This window comes from Musca domestica, unplaced genomic scaffold (genome assembly GCF_030504385.1).
Source record: "Musca domestica strain aabys unplaced genomic scaffold, Musca_domestica.polishedcontigs.V.1.1 1, whole genome shotgun sequence".
NCBI lineage: Eukaryota > Metazoa > Arthropoda > Insecta > Diptera > Muscidae > Musca > Musca domestica.
This window is the reverse complement of record NW_026712114.1, coordinates 46,470,688-46,498,373: the sequence shown is the minus strand read 5'-3', so window position 1 is coordinate 46,498,373 and position 27,686 is coordinate 46,470,688. Positions and strand designations below refer to the sequence as shown.

The window sequence follows — 27,686 nt, the reverse complement described above, 5'->3', positions numbered from 1 at the left end:
CGCCTACTTTTTTGTATTTTAAAACTTTAACTGCATTCTTCAACGATTCTGTTATGGTAGATTAAAGTTTAACACGTTTGATTCCAGATACTTTTATAATTTTTATACCCTCCACCATAGTATGGACACCTCGAAATATACATTTTAGACCCCACAAAGTATATATATTCTTGATCAGCGTAAAATTCTATGTCGATTTAGCGATGTCCGTTCATCTATCAGTGTATCCGTCTATGGAAATCACTCTAGGTTCCGAACGAAATGAAGTAGGTTGATACAATTTTACTGATGTATATTATGTCTGCAGGATTTTTGATATTGAAAATGGGCCATTTAGGTCCACGTTTCGGTATAGCCCCCATGTAATGGTACCTCCCTATTTTCGGTATTTTGCTGATTCTAGCAACATTATTCAACGGATATGTTCAACGAAAATTCGGTATTTGAAGTTCGTAATGTACACTACAGCCTACGACAGGAAATTGTCTGTACAGGTCGACGTCTTGGTATAGCCCCCATATAACGGTACCACCCAATATTGGGCACTTTCACGATTTTAGCGACATTATTCACCGCAATTGTTTCGTAATGGATACTACAGCCTATGACAGAAAATTGTCTGTGCAGATTCACGTTTAGGTATAGCCTCCATAGGTATTATTACCTCCTAATGTTCTGTATTTTGATGATTTTAGCTACAGTATTCACCGATGTCGTCGTATAGACCCTAATATAACGGCTTCATTCGGTAGTTTTAAGATTTTGTCAGAATTTTTAACTGATTTTATTTTTTGGAAAATTGTTAAATTCGTTGTAAATGGTGAAATGAAAATATTATTGCTAAAGAGTGCCTTGTACAGCTTTCAGAAATACGTGTGAAGCACATGGCCATTGGAGCTATAGCTATATCTAAACCGATTTTCACCAAATTTTTAGGCTAAATTTAGTTGTACGTGCCAAGATCTATCCAATTTTTTAATTAAAGGACCTAAAAGACCCCTTTAATAAATCCACTGATGGTTAATTCTATGTCCCAACATATCTGACGCGTTTTTGCCAATAATATTGCAAAAGACATTAAAACAAAAAATACCTGGATTTCAAGAAATCTTATCTCGAATATTAAAAAAAAAACACACACACAAAAGTGGCCAGAACTTTCCCGTCCTATGTTGGTTACCATTCGATGTAAAATTTCAAAACAAAGATACACCTTTATCATATTTTTAGCTAAAATCTCATAGTCTTACTGTAGTTTTTGTGGCAATTATTTTTTGTGTCGTACCGAGTTATTATTTTTTATCACTATGATATTTGTTATTATTACCATAATAATATTAGAATTTTCTTCTGTTTGCATGAAAACTACTATATTTTGCAAGTTCTATCGTAGTTCCGACGGTTAGCGATGTCTCCAAGCTCTCTGAAATGAAAACCCAACATTTTATTTATGTGGCAGTTTGACGTCATGTTACAACTACGTCGCCCACACGAAATCAGTTTTCAGTGTTTTTTATTTTCTATTTTTATATGCAAATATCTCACAAATATCCCTATATTTTTTTAAATGACACAATTTAATCGGAAATATACTCCTCTGCGAATTTCTTGCTGCGTTTTTTCTCTACTTTTTCACCTTTGCAAAAAGTAAGGGCTAAAAGGTTTCTAAGGCGCCACAAGAATATCCCCAGATTATCGCATCTAGTGCTAAATATATCACAAAACACTTTTGCCTTCAAAATGTTTTTTTTTTTTATTTTTTTAACCACAGCGCAATAAAAGGTATTTCCCCCGTACATTATTATTCTGATTGTTGCTTGCGTTCGGGGAACATGTCTTTCAAGAATACTGACATGATTTTCTTTTCACTTCAAGGTAAATATTTTTGCTTTTGTAATCTAAAACAGAAAAAATGTCTGTACCATTGCATACTTATTTTCAAGGATATTTATATAAGATTTGTTGTTGTGGTTGTTCTTGTAGTCATTTGTCTTTTCTCCATGTTTCCTTGCTTTAGGGGACTCGGGCGAAAGTATCTCAGCTTTGATTGTCACATGACATCAATGAAATATTTCATGTTAATATTCAAGGACAATTGTAACAATTTTGGAATTTGAAACTGAAAATGACGTATGAAAATTGTGCTGATGATGGGAGAGAGAAAATTAAATATTTAAATGTGTAATATTGTGGAATTAATATTTAATTTTTGCACATATTGAAATATTTTAATCGGATAATGGAAAGTAGAAATTAAAAAAAAAAAAAAAAAAAAAAGGGAACTGACGAGGATTGGTGGCGCATTCCGACAACATGGTCTTTCAACCCTTATACATTGCCTAAAGGAGTTTTGTATTGGATTAAGTCTGACTATTTACATACAACAAAATATCATTTTTACACTACGTTATTGCGGAATTACTTAGAACTTTCCTCAACACCAGCTTATTGAAATTCTTGGGAGTTTCTCCATTTTTTTTTTGATTTTCACAGTTTTTGTAGATTTGTGAAAAATTATTTAAAAATGTATTATTTACGATATAATATGTCTTATCTTTCTAAGTTAAACCTGTTTGTTTTTTCCGATTTGTGGACATTTGAAATATTGCAAATTTCTTGCAAAAGTTACTTGATTTCTTTGTGAATAGTCCTTCTGTTTAAGAATCAGTGCATATTTCATTTTTTCTTCTCATGTTTTTGTCCCCAAAAGTTCACTTTAATAAAAATTGTCCAAAATTATTTAAAAATTGTTGATAAGTTCTAAATTTTTAAAGTTGTCGACATGTGAAAAACTACTTAAAAATACAAATATTTATTTATTGTTGTACTTGTAGCATTAAATGTCATTTTAATGTAGTTTGGCATAACAAACTGAAACTTAAGTTTTTCAACAAATTTGTTGTTGACTTTTTGAGCCGCAGGTATTGCTTGCGAATGTATAACTTAACTTTTCCTCACTTTACAAACAACTCATAAAAGTTAAATACATACTCAATTTGTACATGATTTAAAAAAAAACTACAAAAACAATTAAGACAAAAACAAAAACAAATAACACGCACGCAAAATCACATGTGGTAGTTTTTAAGTAAACACTGAAATGTGTTGAAGATTGAAAGTGCACAACTTTTTTTCTGGTTGCTAACAAAATTCCGGCTAATGTTGATCCCAAAAAGCTTCTCTCTTCTCAAAATGTCCTCTATATGTCATTAACCAGGGCCAATTGTACAAATGACTACAAATTAAAGTCATATGCAGCCAAAAGCGCCATATTACTTTTATGGCAATCTGTCATAGTTAAGGGTCTCTTACACACACACACACAATGTCCTTGTGTGTGTGTGTGTTTAGTAGTGTCTCTACCCATTTCCCTTTGTTTTTTGTTTGCCTGAATTTCATTGTTAGTTTTCAACGCCACCAACATCAGCACCATCCACTGAATTGTCATCAACGTGGCACAAAAACTCCAATTATCACACAGCATGAGACGCGTCTGATATAAGTAAAAAAAATCTTTTCTGACACCTACAAGTGCAGCAGCACCAACACCACCGCCACTCATAAACACAGACATCGCAAACATACACCCACACACACTCCTTTTTGTACATATGTATTAAAAGCATGTGCATATTATATGACCACTATTGTTAGTCAACATTATGAGTATGGCTATCCACACACAAACACACCTATTGCAGCCACAAGATTTAAATGTTGCCCAACAATAAAGGATATAACTTCAACATTTGTCAAAGCTGCATTTTAGCAGTTTATGCTTGAAAAAGTTCTTTTGATCTTTACACTCTACATATGTCCACATAAACGTGATCTAATAACATAGTCGAATTTTGTTAAATTTATAATGGTTTATCGCACAATAAAACTATTTTAGTGTCAATACTTCTTCCAGAGCTTAAATTTCTACAATCTCACTCGCGAGTAAATCTAGCTCTTTTGTTCTATGTGAAAATGCTTGAAATTGAGTAAGTGTTTACTCCCAGAGTGAAATCGGAAAGAAAAAAATAATTTTGTTTGTTGATTTGATGCGAGTATGCGATTTTGGTGTGTATTTCATTGAAATCGATTCAGATATAGCAATGGCTCCCATATACATGTTTCATTTGATTTTGAGTTTAAATCACCCACATCTGTAATATGCATTCTGAAACAATGATATTTGGTTCCAGATATCTCACACAGCCTTGAAATACCTCTGTCAAATGGTATCGCTTCCAATTTGGATAGAGTTCCCATATATAGATTTCAGCCGATTTCACAGTTATTGTTTACCATATCAATATCAACCTAAATTGGATACATTTTTTACATTCAACCGAATATTTCCATTTAGTGGAACTCGGCCTCGGTCATAGTGATGTAGGGTATCCCATCCGACTTTTGACCTTTCCTTGCTGATTTTGTTTACAGCTTTGGAGAAGATACACATACTTATAGCCGTCCCTCTGTCATCCTCACGAAGTTTTGTATGGAGTTAGGGTTTGGGTCAGAATAGAATCAAATAATCTCTAGCAATGATCAAAAACTATTAAATTTGCATGAGAATATAATATTATTTAGGGTTTGATATGCAATAAGACGCTATGGGCAGACCAAAATTAAAAACAAACCTGTAAGGAAAGTCTTAAAGTCGGGCGGGGCCGACTTTATGATACCCTACACCACTTTGCTAATTTAGTAGAGCTCCGCATAACAATTAAAAGTTTTTATGGGAGAGTTAAATCATACGCGCTATGATTATAATTATAATTTAAAGTTATGCCGAAGTATTTGTATGTTTTAAATTCGGATTTGTGTTGCCCATTTGGTGACAAATAATTTAAAATCGGATAAAAATATATATGGGAGCTATATCCAAATCTGAACCGATCTCGATAAAATTTGGCAAAGATATTTCTGAGCTGTATTTTATATATTTCACTGAATATCGTTGTTACGGAGTGCATATTACGGTTGTGGGTAACAAATACAACAAATCGGATGAACAATATATATGGAAGCTATAGATATATCTGAACCGATCTTCACCAAATTTGACATACTAGCTTCTAGACTCAATTCGGTCGTAAGTGCCAAATATTAGACGTTTGGTGCACAATAAAAGGTAAATCGGACGAACTTATATGTGGGAGCTATATCCAAATCTGAACCGATCTTGATAAAATTTGGCAAATGTATTTCTGAGCTGTATTTGATATATTCCCCCAAATATTGTGTTGCAGAGTGCATATTACGGCTGCGGAGGACAAAAATAACAAATCGGATGAACAATATATATGGGAGCTATTGCCGATTCCGATCAAATTTGGCATACTTATTTTCAGGCCTAATTTGGTTGTATGTGCAAAATTCCATACTATTCACGCTGATATTACAAGTTTGGTGCACAATAAAAGGCAAATCGGACGAAGATATATATGGGAGCTATATCTAAATTTTTACCGATTATCTCCAATTTCAATAGGGTTTGTCCTTGGGCCAAACAAATGTTGTTTGCAAAATTTCATCTCAATCGGATAATAAATGCGACCTGCATTTTGGTCACAAGAATACATGCACAGACGGACGGACGGACAGACGGACTGACATGCATAAATCAACTCAGAGAGTGATTCTATGGAGATCCTCAAAAGTAACTACGGGTCTATCTTGCTTCCTTCAACATGTTACAAACAAAATATTGACAAAACTTTACAGAGACACATCTAGGTTTTATGTGACATCTCGTCATATAAATCGGAAGCAATCTCAATCGATCTTCAGTAAATTCGTCACACTTGCTGAACTCTGCTTCGTGTGTTTAAGTTCATCTCGGTTGTTTATATGTTACACATTCTGTGCACAATAAACTAAAAATTTTATAATCACAAATGAGGCTATATATCAAACTGGACGTTTTTCGACAAATATTTTGCCGCGGGGTTTCTATGGTGTCTATTATGTCCTGTATCAAACATCGTTGATATAGGCGCCACATTTCGGCTTTCTAATTGATTAAAAACCAAATCAGTGTATATGGAAGCAACTGTATCTATACCTCTTTTCTGCCATATATCACTGCCAAGTACATATTATGCATTTGGGGTACAACAAACGTGAAAAGATCACGTTATATACGAAACCTATATCTAGGAATTAAGCATCTATATCAAGTGTTGGTGTATTGAAGTGTGCTCCTTATACGACTTTTTAATTTTTATTTAATTTTTTATCTTTATTTTTATTATTATTATTTTTTTTTTTTTGTTTGAAATTTTTATTTTTACATTTCCTGAAATTTTCCTTTAAATTTAAACTTACCGAATAATCACGTATTTTTCCCTTCTAAAATACAACCGTATACAGTAAAATGCTAACAGCTTGGGTGATTATGGCTCAATATTTCTAAAATCAATATTTTTTTTTTAAATTTGTACTAACTCCATGCAGCTATATTTTACACTTAATTCAAATAATTACGGCTAATGTCTGAAGGTTTTGTGGCCCATTTCATGGATATTTTCTTCCTACTCGTAGTACAAAAGTATATAGATTACTTGCTATTTCTCTTCAATATTCTGCGGACTTTACGTACTAAATTACTTGATGTGTAACAATATGCGCACAATATAACTAAACCATAACAAGTGCTCGGTCTGTCCCGTTAGCATGCCTTAAAAACATTTTTGCTACTGTATCTCAACGATGCCAGGTTGTCCGGTAGGGGTATATTTGCCTCTTACCAAGTAGATCCTTGATGTGTGGTTTGGTATGCAGCATTTTTGTAGTGATGTCTTTTGAATTCGCGTCACATTGTCATATGTTTGTATGTCAAACACACACACAAACTCGCACAAAAGACATATTAAACAACAAATGTGTGTGGACTTCAAATGTTGGTCGCTTGGTAATGTCGCCATACATGGTTGTTAGTACTCATTGTTGCTGCTGCTGCTGCTGGATTCCAAAGTGATATAATTTTTACCCACAGGATTTTCAAACATGCAACATCTGTTTGCATGCATCGGCAGCTGAAGCCGCAGCTTTAGTTGTACACTAAAAGCATAATAATAATATGGAACAGTTTTGTGTGGCCCTTCGTCACCAAAATGCCCTGCAGACAGTCAGCAACATTCATGTGGCAATAGTCTACAGCTCATACTCTTATATTTCATTTTTATCGTTTTGCTGTTTTTTTTTTAATTTTGTTATTTTGTTAAAGTTTACACCAAAATCGTTATACAAGTCACACACAAACAGCATTCCCCACCAAAACTGATTCATTCATGTAAGCATGCTAAGTGAAAACATAAGAGTTTTCACACATCTACATGTTCATATTGGCGAGATGCCGCGGGTGCCATCCATCCATTCATACATTCATACATGCGACCAAACAAAGTGTACCCGCTCAAATTCCAGCAAACAAATGTAATTTTCTTTTGTAACAAAACAGTTTTGTGTGATTGCATGTCTCTTAATTTTTCTATGGCATGTGGCAACGAGCATGTTTGTGTGTATGTTGCATGCACGGCCATGCTGAAACGTTTTACCAAGAGGGAGTTACAAGCACCACTGTAAGTATGTGTTGCCAGTAGCATAAGTTTGTTACTGCTGCTTAGCCATGAGGCATGTGTTAACAACCTCTAACAATACAACAAACCGAGCAACAACGACGAGTCATCCAAACCAATGAATTTATCCCCGTCCTGCTTTTCTTCACTCCGCCATTTTCTCTGCATTTATCACAAACACATACACACATACATATGCGGAAAAGCAGCCATAAACAAATATGTTGATACATACAAGGACATAGTTATGTCCTGAATGAATTGTTGGCTAGCTGGTCGGTCTCCCACTTTAGGGAATTCGCCGTGGCATGTGGGAAGAAAAGAAGCACACGCTCTCCCGTCTTTTCCTCTTCTCTAGCTGTATGTCTTTTATAGCGCATATTTTCCCTTGTCTGCGGCAACAAACAAAAGAAGATGCATATGAGTCCTTTCAAAGAAACGCAAATTGAATTTTTGTTAAACCAAGCAATGGATGGCCGGTTACTGCAACATTTTTTGTTTGTTTCGCCGAAAAATTAACATGTCATGTTTGTGATAATGTTGCTGGGGTAGATGGGGGAGCTAAAAGAGAATGTTTCTTAATTTAAGAAATTTTCCTAAAAGGGATGCTCTTGTTGTTTTCGCTGCTGACTAGTTTGTCATTTCGTGGGAAAAATACCCTCGGTCAGTTTGTGCAATTAACGTTAGACACTCATTTACGCAAAATTTTCTCCCAAGCGTTGGGGATTTTTTTCTTCGTGGAAAGTTAACATTTCAGATGGTGGAATAGATGTTAAGCGTGGGCTAAGGAAAATTATTTTAAATTGATTCTCGTGAATTCCATTTAAGATGAGGGAATTGTGGGTCGAATTCATGGAAGAGTACATTATCGGTGTGGGTGAAGTTACTGTCATACTATTTTATTTTAATGTAGCATACATATAAAGAGTGATTTGTTAAGAGCTTGATAACTTAAAAAAAAAAAAAAACGCATAAAATTTGCAAAATCTCATCGGTTCTTTATTTGAAACGTTAGATTGGTCCATGACATTTACTTTTTGAAGATAATTTCATTTAAATGTTGACCGCGGCTGCGTCTTAGGTGGTCCATTCGGAAAGTCCAATTTTGGGCAACTTTTTCGAGCATTTCGGCCGGAATAGCCCGAATTTCTTCGGAAATGTTGTCTTCCAAAGCTGGAATAGTTGCTGGCTTATTTCTGTAGACTTTAGACTTGACGTAGCCCCACAAAAAGTAGTCTAAAGGCGTCAAATCGCATGATCTTGGTGGCCAACTTACCGGTCCATTTCTTGAGATGAATTGTTCTCCGAAGTTTTTCCTCAAAATGGCCATAGAATCGCGAGCTGTGTGGCATGTAGCGCCATCTTGTTGAAACCACATGTCAACCAAGTTCAGTTCTTCCATTTTTGGCAACAAAAAGTTTGTTAGCATCGAACGATAGCGATCGCCATTCACCGTAACGTTGCGTCCAACAGCATCTTTGAAAAAATACGGTCCAATGATTCCACCAGCGTACAAACCAGACCAAACAGTGCATTTTTCGGGATGCATGGGCAGTTCGTGAACGGCTTCTGGTTGCTCTTCACTCCAAATGCGGCAATTTTGCTTATTTACGTAGCCATTCAACCAGAAATGAGCCTCATCGCTGAACAAAATTTGTCGATAAAAAAGCGGATTTTCTGCCAACTTTTCTAGGGCCCATTCACTGAAAATTCGACGTTGTGGCAGATCGTTCGGCTATTCATGATGAAATGTCAAAGCATACTGAGCATCTTTCTCTTTGACACCATGTCTGAAATCCCATGTGATCTGTCAAATACTAATGCATGAAAATCCTAACCTCAAAAAAATCACCCTTTATAAAGGATATAGTATATATATATATATATATATATATATATATATATATATATATATATATAGGATTCAAAAATGTTTTAAACTAAAATTTATACAAAAATGAAAGAGGGACCAAACTTCTATATCCAAAATCCTCCAAATTAGGAATTGGCGTAATATTGGGGCTAGACCTATATTGCATATTTTAGAAAGGAGTCAATCCATATAAAAGGACTTCAAAACATCAAAATGTACCGATTTTATTGGATATTGGATCGAAGCCTTCAAAATTCTGGAGGTTATTTATTTGTGGAATTATTAAATAACAGCTAATAAAACCAGTAAATAAAGTCTTAAAGTCGGGCGGTGCCGGTGCTTTATGATACCCTACACCACTTTGCATATTTAGTAGAGATTCATAAAACAAATAAAAGTTTTTATGGAGAATTTTCAAGAATTAAATCATACCAACTATGATTATAGTTATAATCTAAATTCCAAAAGAACTAATATATGAGGGGAATATCCTCCTCTGAATCGATTTCAACTCGATTTTCCGAGACGTTTGTGCATTTTCAACTCGGGCTTGTATTATTCATTTACTGCACAGTTATCTTGAAATCGAATAGAGGTTTATATGGGAGCTATATCCAATTCTGAAATGATTTCGATAAAATTTGGCAAATGTATTTCTGAGCTGTATTTGATATATTCCTCCGAATGTCGTGGTTATGGAGTGCATATTACGGCTGCGGAGAAGACATATAACAAATCGGATGAACATTATATATGAAAGCTATAGCTCTATATGAACCGATTTTCAACAAATTTGACAAACTTGTTTCGTGACTCAATTTGGTCGTAAGTGCCGAATTCCATTCCATTTGAGACAATAAAAGACAAATCGGATGAAGATATATATGGGAGCTATATCCAATTCTGAACCGATTTCGATAAAATTTGGCGAAGGTATTTCTGAGCTATATTTAATGTATGTCCCCACATATTTTTGTTACAAGGAGCATATTACGGCTGCGGAGGGCAAAAATAACAAATCGAAAGAACAGTATATGTGGGAACTATAGCTATATCTGAACCGATTTCTACCAAATTTTTATTTTTATTTTCAGACCTAATTTGGTCGCATGTGCAAATTTAAAGGGTTCGTCCTTGGATCAAATAAATGCATTGTGCAAAATTTCATATGAATCGGGCAATAAATGCAACCTATACTTTGTTTACAAAAATATATGGACAGACGGATGGACGGACATGCATAAAACGACTCAGAATGTGATTCTATGCAGATCATCATGCGCACAAAGACACAATACCCTGACCACCTTGTGGACCGATACAGCCCAAATATCAAGAGAATTATACAAACATCTATGACGAATTTCACTTATTAGAATTTCTAAAGCTCTATCTTGATTTTGGAAGATGGTTGAACAATCAGACAAACGGTAGGATGTACTAGTCAATAACAAGACTGGCGCATATAGTCAAATCGACTTATATCGATAGATATATAAATTCACTCAGATTCTTGCCACACTAGCCTATCAGCAACATGAACAGTCACACGCCCCATTTACGTAATTTGGTTTTTATTTGCCGTGTAAATTTAATGGAAATAATTCATTATTTCCTATCGTACTGGTGACGCAGAGGCTTGGTATTATTTTTGAGGTGTACTCGTATATATGGGTTTCATTACAGTAATGCTAAAAGGGACAAAGTTTTGTCCAATTTAAATATAAAAACTAAAAAAAAATAAATCACATTTACTTCTAACAATGCCTTCCAAATTACACCCTCCAATCGCTTTTAAAATAAAAACATTTCATGCAGCCTGTATGAGTCGTTTAATAAAATTATTCAATTGCCGTCCAACAAAACTATGCTCTACCAATTTACACTTTTTGTGAAACATTTTAATTGAATTAACGCTTTTTATTTCGATCTGTAAATACATTACTTCCAAATTGGCCGTCGCCAAAATTCTGTGAATTGCCAAAAAAAAAAAAAAACAACTAACCATTAATACTACCAAAGCTAATATGGAGGAAATTTCAACGTTATAAACATGCATAATCTCCCCTTGCTAACGGGTATTTGTCCGGGTGAGGCACTTTTACTGGATTATGTCAACTTAGCAGAGACAGTTCCAATGAAGGATTTAAAATTGCAATAAAAAAGAAAAAAAAAAAAAAAAACGCTTTTAAGCAGAAAAAAGTGTTAACATTTTTTTTACGAGTAATCGACGTTACTTTGGCAATTCATACAGTGAAGCCTATGACTGGGCACAACAGAATGCTAACGTAAAAAATACGATATTATATGATTTTCCTTGGAAAATTTTTCTTTGAAGTGAGTATTCAAATGAAACTACAGAAATGCAATGAGGCATACGGGTTATTTTTTTAATTCCAGGTGGATTTTTAAAAAATGCTTATTTTTGTGACTATTTGCAAGAAAGACCAATTTAGTATTTACCTTTTTTAATTTCGAAATTGAAATTTCGTAATAGAAACTTAGTTCTTCCCATATGTATTCAATCTAGAGTACACAACAGGAATTCTCTGAATTAAGTGGATATCTATTGGGACTATAAGTTATAGCCTGTCTTTGAATGCCGATTCAGGAATGAACTCGAAAAAAAAACACACGCTTCTTTTATTGATTTTAATTTCAGTTAAAAAATACTCGTGGAATCGGTGTTCTTCTTTCGATATCACTCTCCAATCTGGCATAATTTTACTACATAGTTTTACTATACCCATAAAGATATGTTCCCTAAAATTGTCTAAATTTAAAATATATCATATGCCGAAAACACCATTCGTTTTAAAAGGTTCTACTGCATTCAAAACTATATATTTGTTAATTTTGTTTCTCAACCCATCCACTGAGATGGAAATATCAAAAAAGTAAAGTTCGACAGCAATTTCATTCCTGTAGTTGTTGTTGTTGAAAAACAACATTTCTTGTTTTTGTTTTTTTTTTTTTTGGTTCATTTAAATGAAGCAATTAAATCGCAAGAATTTGCATTGCCAGTTTATTTTGTGTTTTGCTCCTGTTATTGTTGCTGTTGCTTACATTTTGCCAGAGACCAATAATCCGATGACATAAAAGCAAATCTTACACATGAATGATTTATTTTATTACGAAATATTGCACAAAAGAATAACAAACTAACGAGATAAAGCTGTAGGATTATTGCAATTTATAAATTATCAAATAAATGTACACACAGTCACGCACATTCATATGTGTGTGCAGCTTCGAAATGGAAATAAATTTATAGTTGTAGACAAAAATCAATATATTGATGTGAATTTTATACAAAACTCAATAATATAAATCTATGTGAGTAATGTTACTAATTTAGAAATAAAGATTTTTGGAGTTAAAGCTTTAATTCGTGTGAATTTATGCAAAATTCTCCTCCAAAAAAGCATTTTAGAATTTCATGAATTTTAACTATCACTCAGCACAAAAAAAAATATTATTTTACACATCAACAAAATATTTCTACCAAAAACTCGAAAATAATTCTTAAATTTTTTGGTTTTTTTATACCCTCCACCATAGTATGGAGGGTATCTTAAGTTTGTCATTTTTGTAACACCTCGTTTGTAACACCTCGAAATATACATTTTAGATCCCACAAAGTATTTATATTCTCGATCAGCATAAATTTTAGCAATGTCCGTCCGTCTGTGGAAATCACTCAAGCTTCCGAACGAAATGAAGTAGATTGATAAAAATTTACTCAAATGTGTAATATTTCTGCAGGACTTTTGGTATTGAAAATGGGCAATGTAGGTCCACGTCTTTGTATATCCCCCATATAACGGTCCCCCCCGACATTCGGTATTTTGATGATTTATTTACCGGAATTGTTTCAAATTTGGTATTTGAAGTTCGTAATGGATACTACAGCCTATGACAGAAAATTGTCTGTGCAGGTCCACGTTTTAAAACCCGCATGGTACCTCCCTATATTCGTTATTTTGTTGATTTTAACACATTATAAACAGATTTTTCCAAGTTTCACATTTGAATATTGTAATAGCTAATGACAAAAGTTGCCTATTCTGGTCTACGTCGATAGACCCTAATATTTAGGGGTTCGATTTTATAAGAATTTTTAACGGACTCTTTTTTTTTGAAAATTGCCAAATTGGTTCCAAATGGTAGAGGGTATTCAAAGTTCGACGGGCCGAACTTACAGCTTTTTTACTTGTTTTGTTTTTCTCGTAATTTTTCGGGTTGATGAATAAAAGCAACATATAATTCATTTAAGGCAAAGAGTCTCGAAAGAAGAAATATTCTATACAATTTCACTATGAATCTAATAGCAAAAACTATCAATATATGTTTACGTTGCGTCTTGGTCGTATTTTCCAATCTAAAAGTTTCAAAAAACTTGGAAGCGGGAGGAACTTGTTCCCTCTAATTTGGTTATTTGCGATTATGTTATTAGCAGACATTTAACAGCTCTAGAACACATTAAAGACTTTTTTTGAGGGTTTTTTTTTCTACTGGCAAAAGGCTTTTTGTGAGTCTTTTTTAAGTAAAATTTCCTTTTATAGTGTAAAGGGAACACCTTTCATTTGCATTTCATAGGTCTTCTAAGGATAGAATATCTTTTATAGATCTTTAATTTCATATGACTTCTATAATTTCAAATGACTTTAATTTCATATGACTTCTATAGATATAATACATTTTGTAAGCATCTTCAGATAGACAACCTTTTAAAGGCCTTCTATAGATAAAACGCCTTTTATGGCTCTTCATCAAATGAAAGAGCTTTCATAGTAGATTGAAGACTTCCTACAGATATTCTACAAAGAAAGGCCTTCTATGAGTATAAGAAGTTCTACATATAACCAGTAAGGAAAGGTCAAAAGTCGGGAGGGTTCGATTACACCATTACACTTCAACAAATTTTTTAGTACCTCTAGTACAAAATAACATTGCTGTATGGAGGACGTTCCATCAAGTTTCGCCAATTTGCGCTGATGTTACATATATGATGAATAGTAACCATAAAATCGGTTAAAGATCTATATCGAAGGTATATGAAAATCTCAATCGATCTCGATAACATTTGACAGAGGTATTTTCGAGTTGTATCTGATGTCCGTTTCCAAAAATGATTATTGTGGGGTTCATATTACACATATGAGGGAGTTAAAATCCCAAATCGGATGAAACATATACATGGGAGCTATAGCTATACCTGAACCGATTTTCACCAAATTTAAAGTACTTGTTTCCAGGATGCATTTCGTCTGAATTGCTAAGATTCAGTTCAGTTGGTCTTATATTGAAATCGGATACAAATATATATGGAATCTATATCCTAATCTGATCCGATATCGAAAAAATTTGACAGAAGAATTTTTTAGCTCCATAATTTATCTGATACCAAATATCACTTTTGTGGAGGCATATTACGAATTTAAGGGACTTAAACGTAAATCGGATGAAACGGTAGCTAAAGCTATATCTTAACTGATTTTCTCCAAATTTGATGTACTTGCTTCTCGACAAATTTCGGTAGGATGTGCCAAAATTTAGTTCAGTTAGACTGATATTGGCCATTTGGTGCACGATTAACCCGAAATCTATTGAAGATATATATGGAAACTATATCTAAATTTGAACCAATTATCTCCAATTTTAATATGATTCGTCCTTGAGCCAAAGAAATATACTTTTTTGGAAATTTCATCTCAATCGGATAATAAATGCGACCTACATTTTGTTCACAAAAATACATGGACAGACGGACAGACTGACTGACATGCATAAATCAATTCAAAAAGTGTTTCTATGGAGATCCTCAAAAGTAACTATGGGTCTATCTCGCTTCCTTCTCCATGTTACAAAAACATAATACCCTTACCACTGTGGTGTAGAGCATAAATAGCTCTTTTACAAATAGAAGATAATGCCCACGTTTTCCATAATTAGAAGAGCAAGCACTCTGGTTTTGTGTAAAAAAGTATATAAAATCGGAAATGATTTTTATGAAAGCTGTAACTAAATTTGAACCGATTTCTTGATAAACTTACATCTTGGTCGGATACTCCTTATGAATTAAATTTCATTACATGCAAATATATATCATATATTGGTGCACAATAAAAATTAATGAGAGCTACGATTGCCAGTTCCAGATTTTGATCAATCAAATCTTATCCAAACAAAAATTACTATCTAAACTTTGCTTAGAAAAATATATAAGGACGGACTCCATTCCATGGAGATCGCCAAGAAGCCAAATGGATTTATCCAGTTTCCTTTTGCGTGTTACAAACACAGACATACGAGGGTAGTTCGGAAACTTCTGAGCTTAGCACAAAAAGCGCGGTATAAACAGAAAAAAAGTTAAGTGCTTTGGAAACTTCCATCTCTATAATGAACACATGTTAAATTTTGTTTCGATCTGGCAACTCTTAATATGGAAACAGGTGTTCAAAAAAGACGCACCCGTATTTTTTTACAATAGAAAGATTAGAAATGCCTACTGTCATTAAATATTTAAGTAACAACGGTTAATCGGGACAAGAAATTCATGATGAAATGGGAAATTTGGGAAATGGGAGGTAAAAGTGCTCCTTCATACACAACAGTAAACAATTGAGGTGCTGAATTTAAACGTGGTCGTACAAGCATTGAAGATGAACCACGTAGTGGACATCCAAAAACAGCAACAACAACAGAAATTGTAGCCAAAGTGCATGATATGGTATTAAATGAGAGACGAATAAAAGTGCGTGAAATTCCTAACATCATGGGCATCTCAAATGATCGAATCCATTTGATTTTGGAATGGATGGAAAAGCTTTCTGCATGATGGGTGCCGCAACAGTCGATCAAAAACCAATATGAATGAACATTTCTCAAGCTTGTTTGGATCGTTTTAAGCGAACTAAAATTGATTTTAAGACTCGTTTCATAACTGTTGATGAAACTTGGATCCACCACTATACTCCAGAGAGAATAGAACAATCCAAACAATGGTTGAAGCTGGAAGAAGTGCCCCAAAGAAGTCAAAAACAATTCAATCGGCTGGTAAGGCAACGGCAACGTTTTTATTTTTTTTTGTTACTTTAAAGGTATTTTATTGATAGACTATCTGCAATAGGGTAAAACAATAAATTCAGAGTAATATTGCAACCTTTGGGTCAATTAAATGTACAAATTTGAGAAAAACGCCCTGGCTTACAAAAAAATAAATAATAATAATAATAAAAAATAATAATGATAATAATTCTCCATCAAGACAAGGCCTCAGCGCACAAGACTGTTTTAACAATGGCTAAAATCAACGAATCAAAGTACGAGTAGCTTCACCTGATTTAGTTCACAGTGACTTTTACTTGTTCCCTAATCTAAAAAAAATCTTTGCTCAAATGTAGATGCAATTACAATTGTAAGCCACCATTTTGAAGACCTTGAGAAAAACCATTTTTGTCAAGGGATAGAATTGCTAGAAAAGCGTTGTTTTCAGGAGATTATATTGAAAAATAAAAATATTTTTGAAAAAATAAATATTCTCTTTCTTTGATAGGCTAAGATGTTTGCGAGCCGCCCTTGTACTTCTCAGTCCTGCGGAGGGTATAAAAATTCCATAAGTTATTTTTAAAAATCGTTATTAAAATTTAAAAACATCTTATTATTTTCTATGAATTAAAAATTCCGAATTCCAAGAAGTTTTTACCAAAAATGTATTTTTCGATTAAAATCAATTAACAGCATCACTATTCAGACATTTCCAATTTACGGACAATCAATCTGAAAGTAACAAACACACACGCAATATTCGCATGTCTTCTATGCCTTTCTTGTGGTTTTTATGGCAACAAATTTTCTTCGAATTTTCTTCGCATAGACCACCAAATCATTAAAAATTTAACAACACAAATTTCCAATCATTGTTTATATTTCAAAGAGTTGTATATATCAAAAAATTACTTTTTGGAGTTGGCAAATTCTATTTTGCTGCTAATTTTATAACATATGCTTCAATAAATCTTATCGTTGATATCCGTAATACTCGAAGAGTTACAGCTCTGTTACTTGGAGTTTAACTTTTCCACAAAAGTGCCTACTGAGTTTTTGAAACACTTATATAATCCATGTAATTTTTAATCTTTCCAAGAAATGTATCATTGATAAATGTTGACCATTTTGCAAATAGTTTCCTACATTCATTTTTCTTTGATATTCTGTTTAAATCGGTAACTTAAACTTCAATGTGTTCAATGTGTATGTTTCCCATAAAATATAATTTTTCGAAATGTGACACTCTTTGAATAAATGGACGATATATATGACAAGATAAATGTTCACCACATTAATAGCCTGATAGTAATTACAAAACAAAATAACATTGCAACGAATTTTATGGTATTTCTTCGTGTGTGTGTGTGTGTGTTAAAAAAAGTTTCATCCCACTATCAAAACCTGGACATACCCAGCCAACATTGAAATACGTAACTACAAATCACGTTTGGTTTTTTGCATATTGAAGTATAAATTCAGAAAATCCCATAAATAATGAGTGGTTGACCAGAGAGCAGAACATTCAATTTCATTTTCTTTTTTTTCGAGAAGTTTGTCTAACATTCAGTTTTCGCTGACGATCATCGTTTATTCTTCTCACCATACGCAGCGTATTTTGAAATGGTGTCGAAAAATATTTTCGCGGTTGTAAATAAAACTAGAAACCGTCTACGTTTTTTTCTTTTTTCATTCTTGTTCCAATCTCTATACATTCGTGTGTTTATTTCCTATTGGCCATAGCACTCAGGTTACCATACAGGTTAGTGAATGGCCGTTCGAAAGGGCCTTTTTTCTAGTAAAGACAGTTGCATTTATATAACTGTTCCTTACAAAAATTAAATTTTAATTTTATAAGCAACATTATTTACAAAATTCTGATGAAAGTGTCTGCAATCCGTTTATATAAAAAAATATTAACATCTACCGAAACTGGGTGAATTTAAATCATTCTGGTGTATTTTGCAAAACAACATTTAATCAAAAGAAGTAAATAAGCTGCTAAGTTTGGCCGGGTCGAACTTTTAATACCTTCCATCATATGGAAGGGACTTGATAATTTTCAAAAAGACCATTTAAATGATGACCTTTATATGAGGGCTGTACTAAGACGTGGATCTGCAACAATATTAAGCAACATAATAAAGTGCATGAAATCCGGTTTTATAAAAAATATTAAAATCAGCCGAAACTGGGTGAATGAAAATCTTTCTGGGATATATTACAAACAAAATTAAACAAAAACAAGCAAAAAAGCAGCTAAGTTCGGCCGGGCCGAACTTTTAATACCCTCCACTATCTGGAGGGAACTTGAAAATTTTTAAAATACAGTTTAAATGAAGACCTTTATACGGGGATATAAAAAGAAGTTTGACCTGCAAAAACAATTTTTTTAATAGGTTGTAGTATCCATTAAAATATTCAAATACGAAATTTAAAACAATTCCGACGTTTAATGTCGCTAATACCGCATAAAGGGAGGTACTGTTATATGGGGCTACACAAAGACCTGGACCTGTATACGAAACTTTTTGTCATAAACTGTAATACCCATTACAAACATAGAATACGACATTCGGGTGAATGATGTCGCTATAATCATAAAAATACCGAATATCGGGATGTACCGTAAAATGGGGGCTATACGACGACGTGGATCTGTGTACAAAATGTGTAGGCATAGGCTGTAGTACCCATTACAAACTTCGAATGCGAAATTTGAAACAATTCGGGTGAATGATGTCGCTAAAGTCATCAAAATACCGAACATCGGGAGGTCCATTTACGAACTTAACTTGCCTACTGGCAAAATACATATTTGTGAAAAATTTAAACCTTCTATCTCGTTCGAAAGATAGCATGATTACAACAGACGGACAGACAGACGGACATTGCTAAATCATTTTAAAATTTTATGCTGATCCAGAATATATATACTTTATAGGGTCTTTCATGATTATTTCGAGGAGTTATAAACGGAATGACAAGGCTAATATAACCTCCACAGAATAGTGGAGGGTATAAAAATTTTAACATTAATTCCTTACTTTTCTAAACACACATTTTTTTTCCAAAAATGCAGAAAAAACGGCCTAAAATTCGGGTTTTTTAAAAAGTTTTTAAATCTACAAAAAGTGAGTAAATTATATTGGAAATGGTATCAGAAAACATTAACTAAACATTAGAATTATATCGCTTCAAAATTTTTCTAATTCAAGGCCCTCGATAACTCTAACACCTTTCCTTAAATTTTCTATGATCAAAATTTATGTGATGCTCTTTTCCTGCTTATGCTTTTTGGGGGTTCCTTTGGTTTGAGTTTTTTTTATTGTAATTTGTGGATTTCGATTTTTTCGGTTTTAACTCAATATAGCTTGGCGAACATTCATAGCTGTATGGTGTTTTTTTTTTTTTTTATTTGTTGCCACCCATGATGTTAGCCACACCGCTGCAGTAGAAGAGCAAATTGAAAAGAAAACCAACATGATTTGCATGATTTAGCATAGCGCTACGAAAGATGATGATGATGACGCTGACGATGACGTCTGTTATATCTGAAGAGCAGCAAACCAAAGCGAGAAGAGTAACAAAAAAAAAAAAAAAAAGGAAATAAAAGTTCATGTGTGGTCTCGAGAAAAAGTCAATTTCTTTAACAAGTGATATTTCATTCGACATGACACTTAAACGTAAACAATGTGTTTTTTTTTTCAGCATTTCTTACAAATCCACCAGGCCACAGCCCATTCGAGGTTGGCCATGACCAGCAAATGGTCTGGCAAAAATTGTTGGCAGGCAGCAATATGATATGACGAATTGTAACCTAAACCATTTAGGCAACTGCCAATTGTCGATTTGTGGTGTTGGTGTTGGTGATGGTGCTGGAATGATGGTAGTGACTTTGTTTTCTTGGCACCTCAAAATTGCCATGTCGTGTTAAGTTCAATAATTCAAGGAATTTCATTTCTTTGTCCTTTTTCAATTGGCTTTCGTTGCTGTATCACAGTCGTTTTTTTCTGGTATGCTAATAATGATCGATAGAGGTTTGCGTGTAATAAACGATTTGAAAAAAAAAAAAAAAAAAACATTTGCAATTTTTCCGGACAATGACAATTTTTTTTCGAGACCAAGGTCTTTTCAAGACCAAGGCAAAAAATCCATAGAAACCCATTGGTCGTCACGTATTTTTGTAGGGGCTTATATGTGTATGAATATGTAATAAAGAACTGTGCTGACAGAAATCTTATTATAAAGACTTAAGCTACTTAGGAATCAATAAAAAAGAGCTATTTATGTACATAATGGAAGACAAAAATAGTTCAAATATAGGCCTTTAGAGGATCCTAAAGATTTTCCATCAAAGAGTATACAAAGTACATTTATTTTAAAAGAAAATTCATGTGCCAAAACTATAGTCAGAAAATTTCTATAAATAAATCTGAGCCTATTAAAACGAGGCGATGACATGTTTATACAATTAAATCGGTTAACCCTATTGGTCTTAGGTGGCGCTAAAAATAGCAGCAACAGATATGTTACTCTCCTGAGGCCCAAGAAGAGTATATATCGCATAATATATATTATAATATAAATTTGCCTAATGGTCTTTATGCAGAGAACTTTTATGAATTCAATAAGATAAAATTCAAACAAAAAAGTTATTTGCTAACAATTGTTTTTTTTTAATTTTTAGAAAGCAATCATTCTACTAGTGGCATTTTAAAAAGCTTAGCAGACTTTACAAGCTACATTACATCCTTGCACGATTACACCGAGATTATCTAATACCGACAGGTATTGGAGGTTCTCGTTAGCACAATTTTAAAACTTTTTCTCAACAACCACTTTCTTAGCAAGCTCCACATTCAGAGAAAGCTCCCCGCTAATAGCAAGGTTCAAAACCAAACAAGCTCCAAGTTATGATCTTCTCTCATGGCAAGCTGCACATTTATAACAAGATCTCCGCTTTTAAAAAGCTTCAAGCTCAAAAGAAGTTACACGCTCATAAAAAGCTCCCCGCGCATATCCAACTCCGAGTGCTCTAACAACAACCCGCAAATTTTCAAACCGACAGCGACCCGAATACCTCCGAGTCGAGTCGATGTGTTAAAATCCATCCTAGTAAGGAGGATAAAAACATGAAATCGAGATAAGATATATATATGAGGGATAAATCCGGACCCAATATATCCAATTTCAATACGGCTTGTTCTTGTGTCAATCAAACTGGATACTATGTTTTTATCTTAATCGGACACTGTGCTTTATCGCACAAGGCGTATTTAGCTATGTATGGACCTGGACTTAATGTTTTAAATCCTCCATCATTTGAAAACTTCACTTATGACAAAATTGACTTTCTTCAACATCCCTAAAATACTAAAATTCCATTATATGGGAGGCACATCTGTTTTGATAATATTTGGAGAAAATTAAAATTATCAACTAAAACCTGAAATTTTAAATTAAAACTGGTTTGGTAAAGATTTGGTAAAGTGAACCTACATTGAATATTTTTTGCAAGATGTTAAGCTATCCACTGCAAACCCGCTGCAAATTAAAGCTGACACTTTTTTGTGTTATTCGCCATTTTCTGATTAAACCACGTTAATTATGGATCTGAACTTAACGTTTTACAACCTCCACCATATGAAAATTTGATTTATGACCAAATCGGCCATAATCAACATTACTAAAATATGGAAGTTCTGTTTACCTATGTTGATTTTTTTCTGGGAAAAGTGAAACTATCTACTGAGAACCCGAAATGTAATATAAAAGCTGGTTCGGAAGGGAATTAGGAGCAATACCTTCGAAATACCGAAAATCTAGGTTTTACCAAAAAGTGAACCTACAAGGAGTCAAGCTACTCGCTGAAAACCTGACATTTCAAGTTGAATCTGACACTTTTTATTTTATTCGCCATTTTCATCTTAAGTCACGCTAACTATGGACCTGGTCTAACTTTTTTATACTGACCAACATATGAAGACCTGATTTATGACGAAATCGGCTATCCTAAACGTCGCCAACATATGAAAGATTATAATATAGAGTATATTAAATATTTTTGGGGCCTAAACGTAAATGCGGACTGATAAAGCTCATTTTAAATACCAAAAATCTTACACCTCTATTGATTTTGTATTGATTTCAATTGACGGACATGTATAATAATATTATTCTGATAACCAATATACGTATGAGATCACTCAAGGATGTTTTGAGGTGTTGCAACAGAAAACCAGTAAAGAAAGTATTAAATCCGGGCGGGTACCACTTTTTATTAAATGGTATACTAATTTGATCATGTTCAAAATTCCATATTATTTGGGCTGATATTACACGTTTGGTGCACAATTAAAAGCAAATCGGACGAAGTTATGGGAGCTATATCTAAATTTTGATCGATTATCTCCAATTTCAATATGGTTCGTTCTTGGGTCAAACAAATGATTTTTGCAAAGTTTCATCTGGAATTGTTTACAAAAATACATGGGCAGAGGGACGGACATGCATAAATGGACTCCGAATTTGATTCTATGCAGATCATCAAAGGGATCTCTGGGTCTATTTCGTTTCCTTGTTTCGATACTTCGAGGTTTTTAATATTCCATCCAAAAGTTAAGGGTTTTGAGTTCCATTTGCTTTTTGGGCCCAAGGTAATTTATTTTTATTGTTCACCCTTTGCATATTGAGTCATGGATTCAAATTGTCATTTTCTTGAAATTAACCCACAAAATTATTAGTTTGTTAAAAATATTTATTTACATATTTTTTATATTTATCTACCATTCAATTTTCCACACGAAAACACAAAAAAACCAAATGCAAAAATTACACGATTACAAATAAACAAATACATTATAATATTGTAGGAAGGAATGAATTACTTACCAGGCCTATCTAATTCATGAATTAGTTCATCCGGTTCCAAATATGAGGCTGCAGCTAATATGGAGGATGATGGTGAAGAGGATTGAAATGATGTTGCCGTTGATTGCGACCATATCGATGATGCTGCTGATGATGATGACGATGATGATGTTTTCATAACGAGATTTCCGATATTTAAATTGCGACCACCATTCGTTGAGAATATTAAACAAATGCCAAATAGCCACCACAGATAGTAGGTTGTTAGATCGTAATGCGAACGTTTGTGCCATGTCCCGCTGGGACGCTGTCGACGACATTGTTGTTGCCGTTGTTGCTGCTGTTGTTGTTGTTGTTGGTTGGCAGTAGTAATATTTACATGATTTTGCTGTTGATAATAATAGGACTGATGGTGATGGCTGTCGTGGTGGTGGTGCTGATGGTGGTCACTTGTATTATATAGTAGGGAAGTTTGTTCTTGTTGTTGGCAGTGTTGTGATTCCTTCTGATGGAGATGGTGATGATGGCGTTGATGATGATGGTGACAATGATGTTTCTGTTGTTGTTGTTGCTGATGGCAGGCAGTACATTTTGTACAATCTTTGATCATTGGTTTTGTGGGTACTGTTAGCTTATCTATGGTTGTAGCCGTTACAGCTGCCTCTGCCTCAGCGACTGCAGTATAACAGGAACAGGAAATAATAACCGCAGGAATCATTTTTAATTTGATTGTTATTATTTGTTGCTATTGTATTATTGTGCAAACTTACACATTCGTATACAACTGTCATACAAATACATACACATGTGAATTACCAGATGTGTGTATGTGAATCCCCTTAGAAAAAAGGCTTATGATATAGGATTTATATATATTTGGAGAGTTGTGTGGAGATGTTTTTTTGTTGCTTTTGTTTCTCCACGTCTTCCTGTTGGAGCTAGAAATTTATTAAATGCTAAATGTTTTCATAAATTCCTCTGTCATCGTTGTTGCAATTTTTTGTTTTTTTTTTTTTCTTTTTTGTTCGTTTTGTGTTCAGTTCTTTTGCCTTGTTGGCTATTGTTTGAAGCTATTCCCTTGTCTATCTCGGGAGTTGGTTTTTACTTTTTCTGCTGCTGCTGCTGTTGCTGCTTTGGTAGGGAATCAACAATAATTCTCATATGTGATTTCATGTACAGCATTGAATGCTAAAGTATGCATGCATGCATCCAGCACATGTGTTATTTGCTTGGTATATCCTCCCGTTTTCTGGGTTAGTTTCCGTTTCCGCCAGTGTTGAGAACCGCCAGTGGCTGTTTGAGCATTTCTTGCTCAAATTGGTATCCCTTTTCAACACACCTCTTTATACTCCAGAGTAACTGAATTTGTTTTTTTTTACAAATGCTTATTTTTTCTATTACTTTCTAGTCGTCGTCCTTGGCGGATTGATATTTGTTCAATGTATGTACACTGTTAGCTTTCTTCAGAGGTTTCACGTTCGACTGTGTAGACAGACAGATTGCCAGCCAGCCAGTCAGCGAGATAGTTATGTTATTTTTTGTTTCCTATATCCGATGTATGTGACATTCCAGGAAAATCATTTCATTTTGATGGCATGTTTCAGGTTTTTCTTATGGCATGTTTTGACGTTTTGATTCATGGCGGATTTTCGTTTTAACCTTCAGCTAAATCGAACGACTGCTTAGGTTTGACAATAACTTGCCATGCTTTCGAATGGCTGGCAATTTGTATGGAGTTATGTTGTGGCCTGTTGTGGTCTGGGCAACGGAAGTGTAGGAAATTGTATATTGTTTTGTCAACATATAAATTTGGCTATTTTAGTCAAATTTTATTATTTTTTCCTGTTATTTGTTTATGGTATAAACTCACATACATATATACACAGCGATTGGATTTTAATTTATGTTTAGTTTTCCGTTGTTGATATTATTTGTGTCTGATGATGTCGTTGTATTTCTGTTCTCTCGCTCTCTCTCTACCGCTCTCCCCTAGAGCTTTCCTTCCACCCATACAACCAGCCGCAATGATCATTCAATTTACTAAAACAATTCACAATTGTATCCTGTATTTGTCAATATTTGTTGTGGTTGTCTCTGATAGCACTGCAACACAAATTTCACACAGGAGCGTGGTAGAGTTGTAGTACCAACAAACGGAGAATACAAATAAAATGGAAAAAGAAGCCAGCAAAAACTGTAACGAAAACAAAAACATCGACCAGAATTTAATATTAATTTATTTTAAATGCTATTTTTATTATCAATAACTGTTATTATTGTTGTTGTATAGATGACAATAAAAATAAATAAATATTATTTTTGGGTAAATTTATATGCAGTTTATAATTCTAGTTGACTGCACGCACACAAGCAACCACTCAGTCATACCCAATGTGGGCTGCGAGTTTATTTATAAAGCTGTGAAAATATAGCTTTATGCATAAGATTTGGTGTATTTATTTGTACACAGATTTTTTTGGGTTTATATATAAACATTCTTTAGTATCTTGAAATTGAAATTTAATATGAAAAGATTAAATTTAAAATTTATTTTTTACATAATAATTATTTATTACAATAATTATTAAATTAATAAATAAAAAATTCGTAAAATAGTAGGAATAGAAAAATAGTAGAAAAAAAAAACAGATCTATTTAGTCTATTTGTTTTTGATGTATATAAGTATACATGCTATTTTTAAATTATTTTTATAAAGGCCATTTAAAACTACCAAACTAGATCTTTTCTATATGCTCAATTTGAACATTATATTAAAAATTTTGTAATTTTTCTAAAAGAAAAGAGGCTGAAGCTAAAATTTTTACATTTTGTGTTTGTCAGAGATTTTTTGTAACTTCCTATGTCAAAATATTTCACTTACGCAGAAACCTGAGAGGAATATGAAATTTATGATTTCGCAAAAAAAAAAAAAAATATAAATGTTCGAATTTCTTGTAATTTTGCCCATAGCAATATTTTTATACCCTTCACCACAAGGTGGTCAGGGTATTATGTCTTTGTGCATTTGGAAACGAGATAGACCCATAGTTCCTTTTGATGATCTGCATAGAATCACATTCTGAGTCGATTTGTATGTATTTTTGTGAACAAAGTGAAGTTCGCATTTATTATCCGATCCAGATAAAATTTTGCACAAATCATTTGTTTGGCCCAAGGACGAACTCTATTGAAATTGGAGATAATCGGTGAAAATTTAGATATAGCTCCCATATATATCTTCGTCCGATTTGCCTTTTATTGTGCATCAAATGTGTAATATCAGCCCGAATTGTATGGAATTTTGCACCCAAATTTGCCTGAAAATAAGTATGCCAAATTTGATCGAGATTGGTTCAGATATACCTATAGCCTCCATATATATTGTTCATCCGATTTGTTATTTTTGTTCTCCGCAACCGTAATATGTACTCCGCAACAACAATATTTAGGAAATTATGCCAAATACAGCTCTAAATGTTATTGAGATCGGTTCTGATTTGGATATAACGCCCATATATATCTTCGTCCGATTTGTCTTTTATTGTGCACCAAACGTGTGATATTAGCCCAAATGTGATGGAATTTGGTACTTACGATCATGTTGAGTCTAGAAACTAGTATGTTAAATTTGGTGAGTATCGGTTCCGATGTAGCTATAGCTCCCATATATATTGTTTATTCGATTTGTTATACTTGTTCTCCGCAACCGTAATATGCACTCCGTAACAACGAAATTCAGGGAAATACATCAAATTCAGCTCAGAAATATCTTTGTCAAATTTAATCGAGATCGGTTCAAATTCGGATATTGTGCACCAAATAGGTAATTCAAGTTCGAATTGAAAAGACACAAATGCCTCGGCAAGTTTAGCCCTTTGGACTTTAAATTATAACTATAATCATATTTGATATGATTTAATTCACACAATTTCCCCATAAGAACATTTATTTTTTATGTCTTTGCACTAAATGTGCAAAATTGTGTAGGGTATTATAAAGTCGGCCCCGTCCGACTTTAAGACTTTCTTTACTGTTTTTTTACAATTTGAATCATGGTTTCTTTTAAGAAGAATATAAAGAAATTTTTTTATGTTATTTATTTCCAAAAAAGACTTTTAAATGCTCTTTTATGGTTTGAAGACTATTAAAACTACTTGTAAGGGAAGTATCCCTCTAGGTAGGACTTCCATATTCCTAGGTAGGACCCTTGATAGGTTATTTATATCTCTCGAATCTCCACCTGACTTTGCAGAAAGCCTCCTTTTCATAGAATGTGGTGAGACAGAACATGAAATACATTTGATGGTGAATAATT

The 27,686-nt window shown here is 33.6% G+C and overlaps 1 protein-coding gene across 1 annotated transcript in view; it reads right to left on the bottom strand.

Annotated features, from left to right (window-relative positions):
• LOC101898483 (uncharacterized) overlaps positions 1 to 27,686 on the bottom strand; it is a 362,514-nt gene that overhangs the window by 181,346 nt on the left and 153,482 nt on the right. Inside the window, exon 3 of the mRNA XM_059123548.1 lies at positions 23,392 to 25,564. Within this exon, the coding sequence (XP_058979531.1) occupies positions 23,392 to 24,088 (697 nt within the window). The 5' untranslated portion in view covers positions 24,089 to 25,564. The remainder of the gene's footprint in view (positions 1 to 23,391; positions 25,565 to 27,686) is intronic.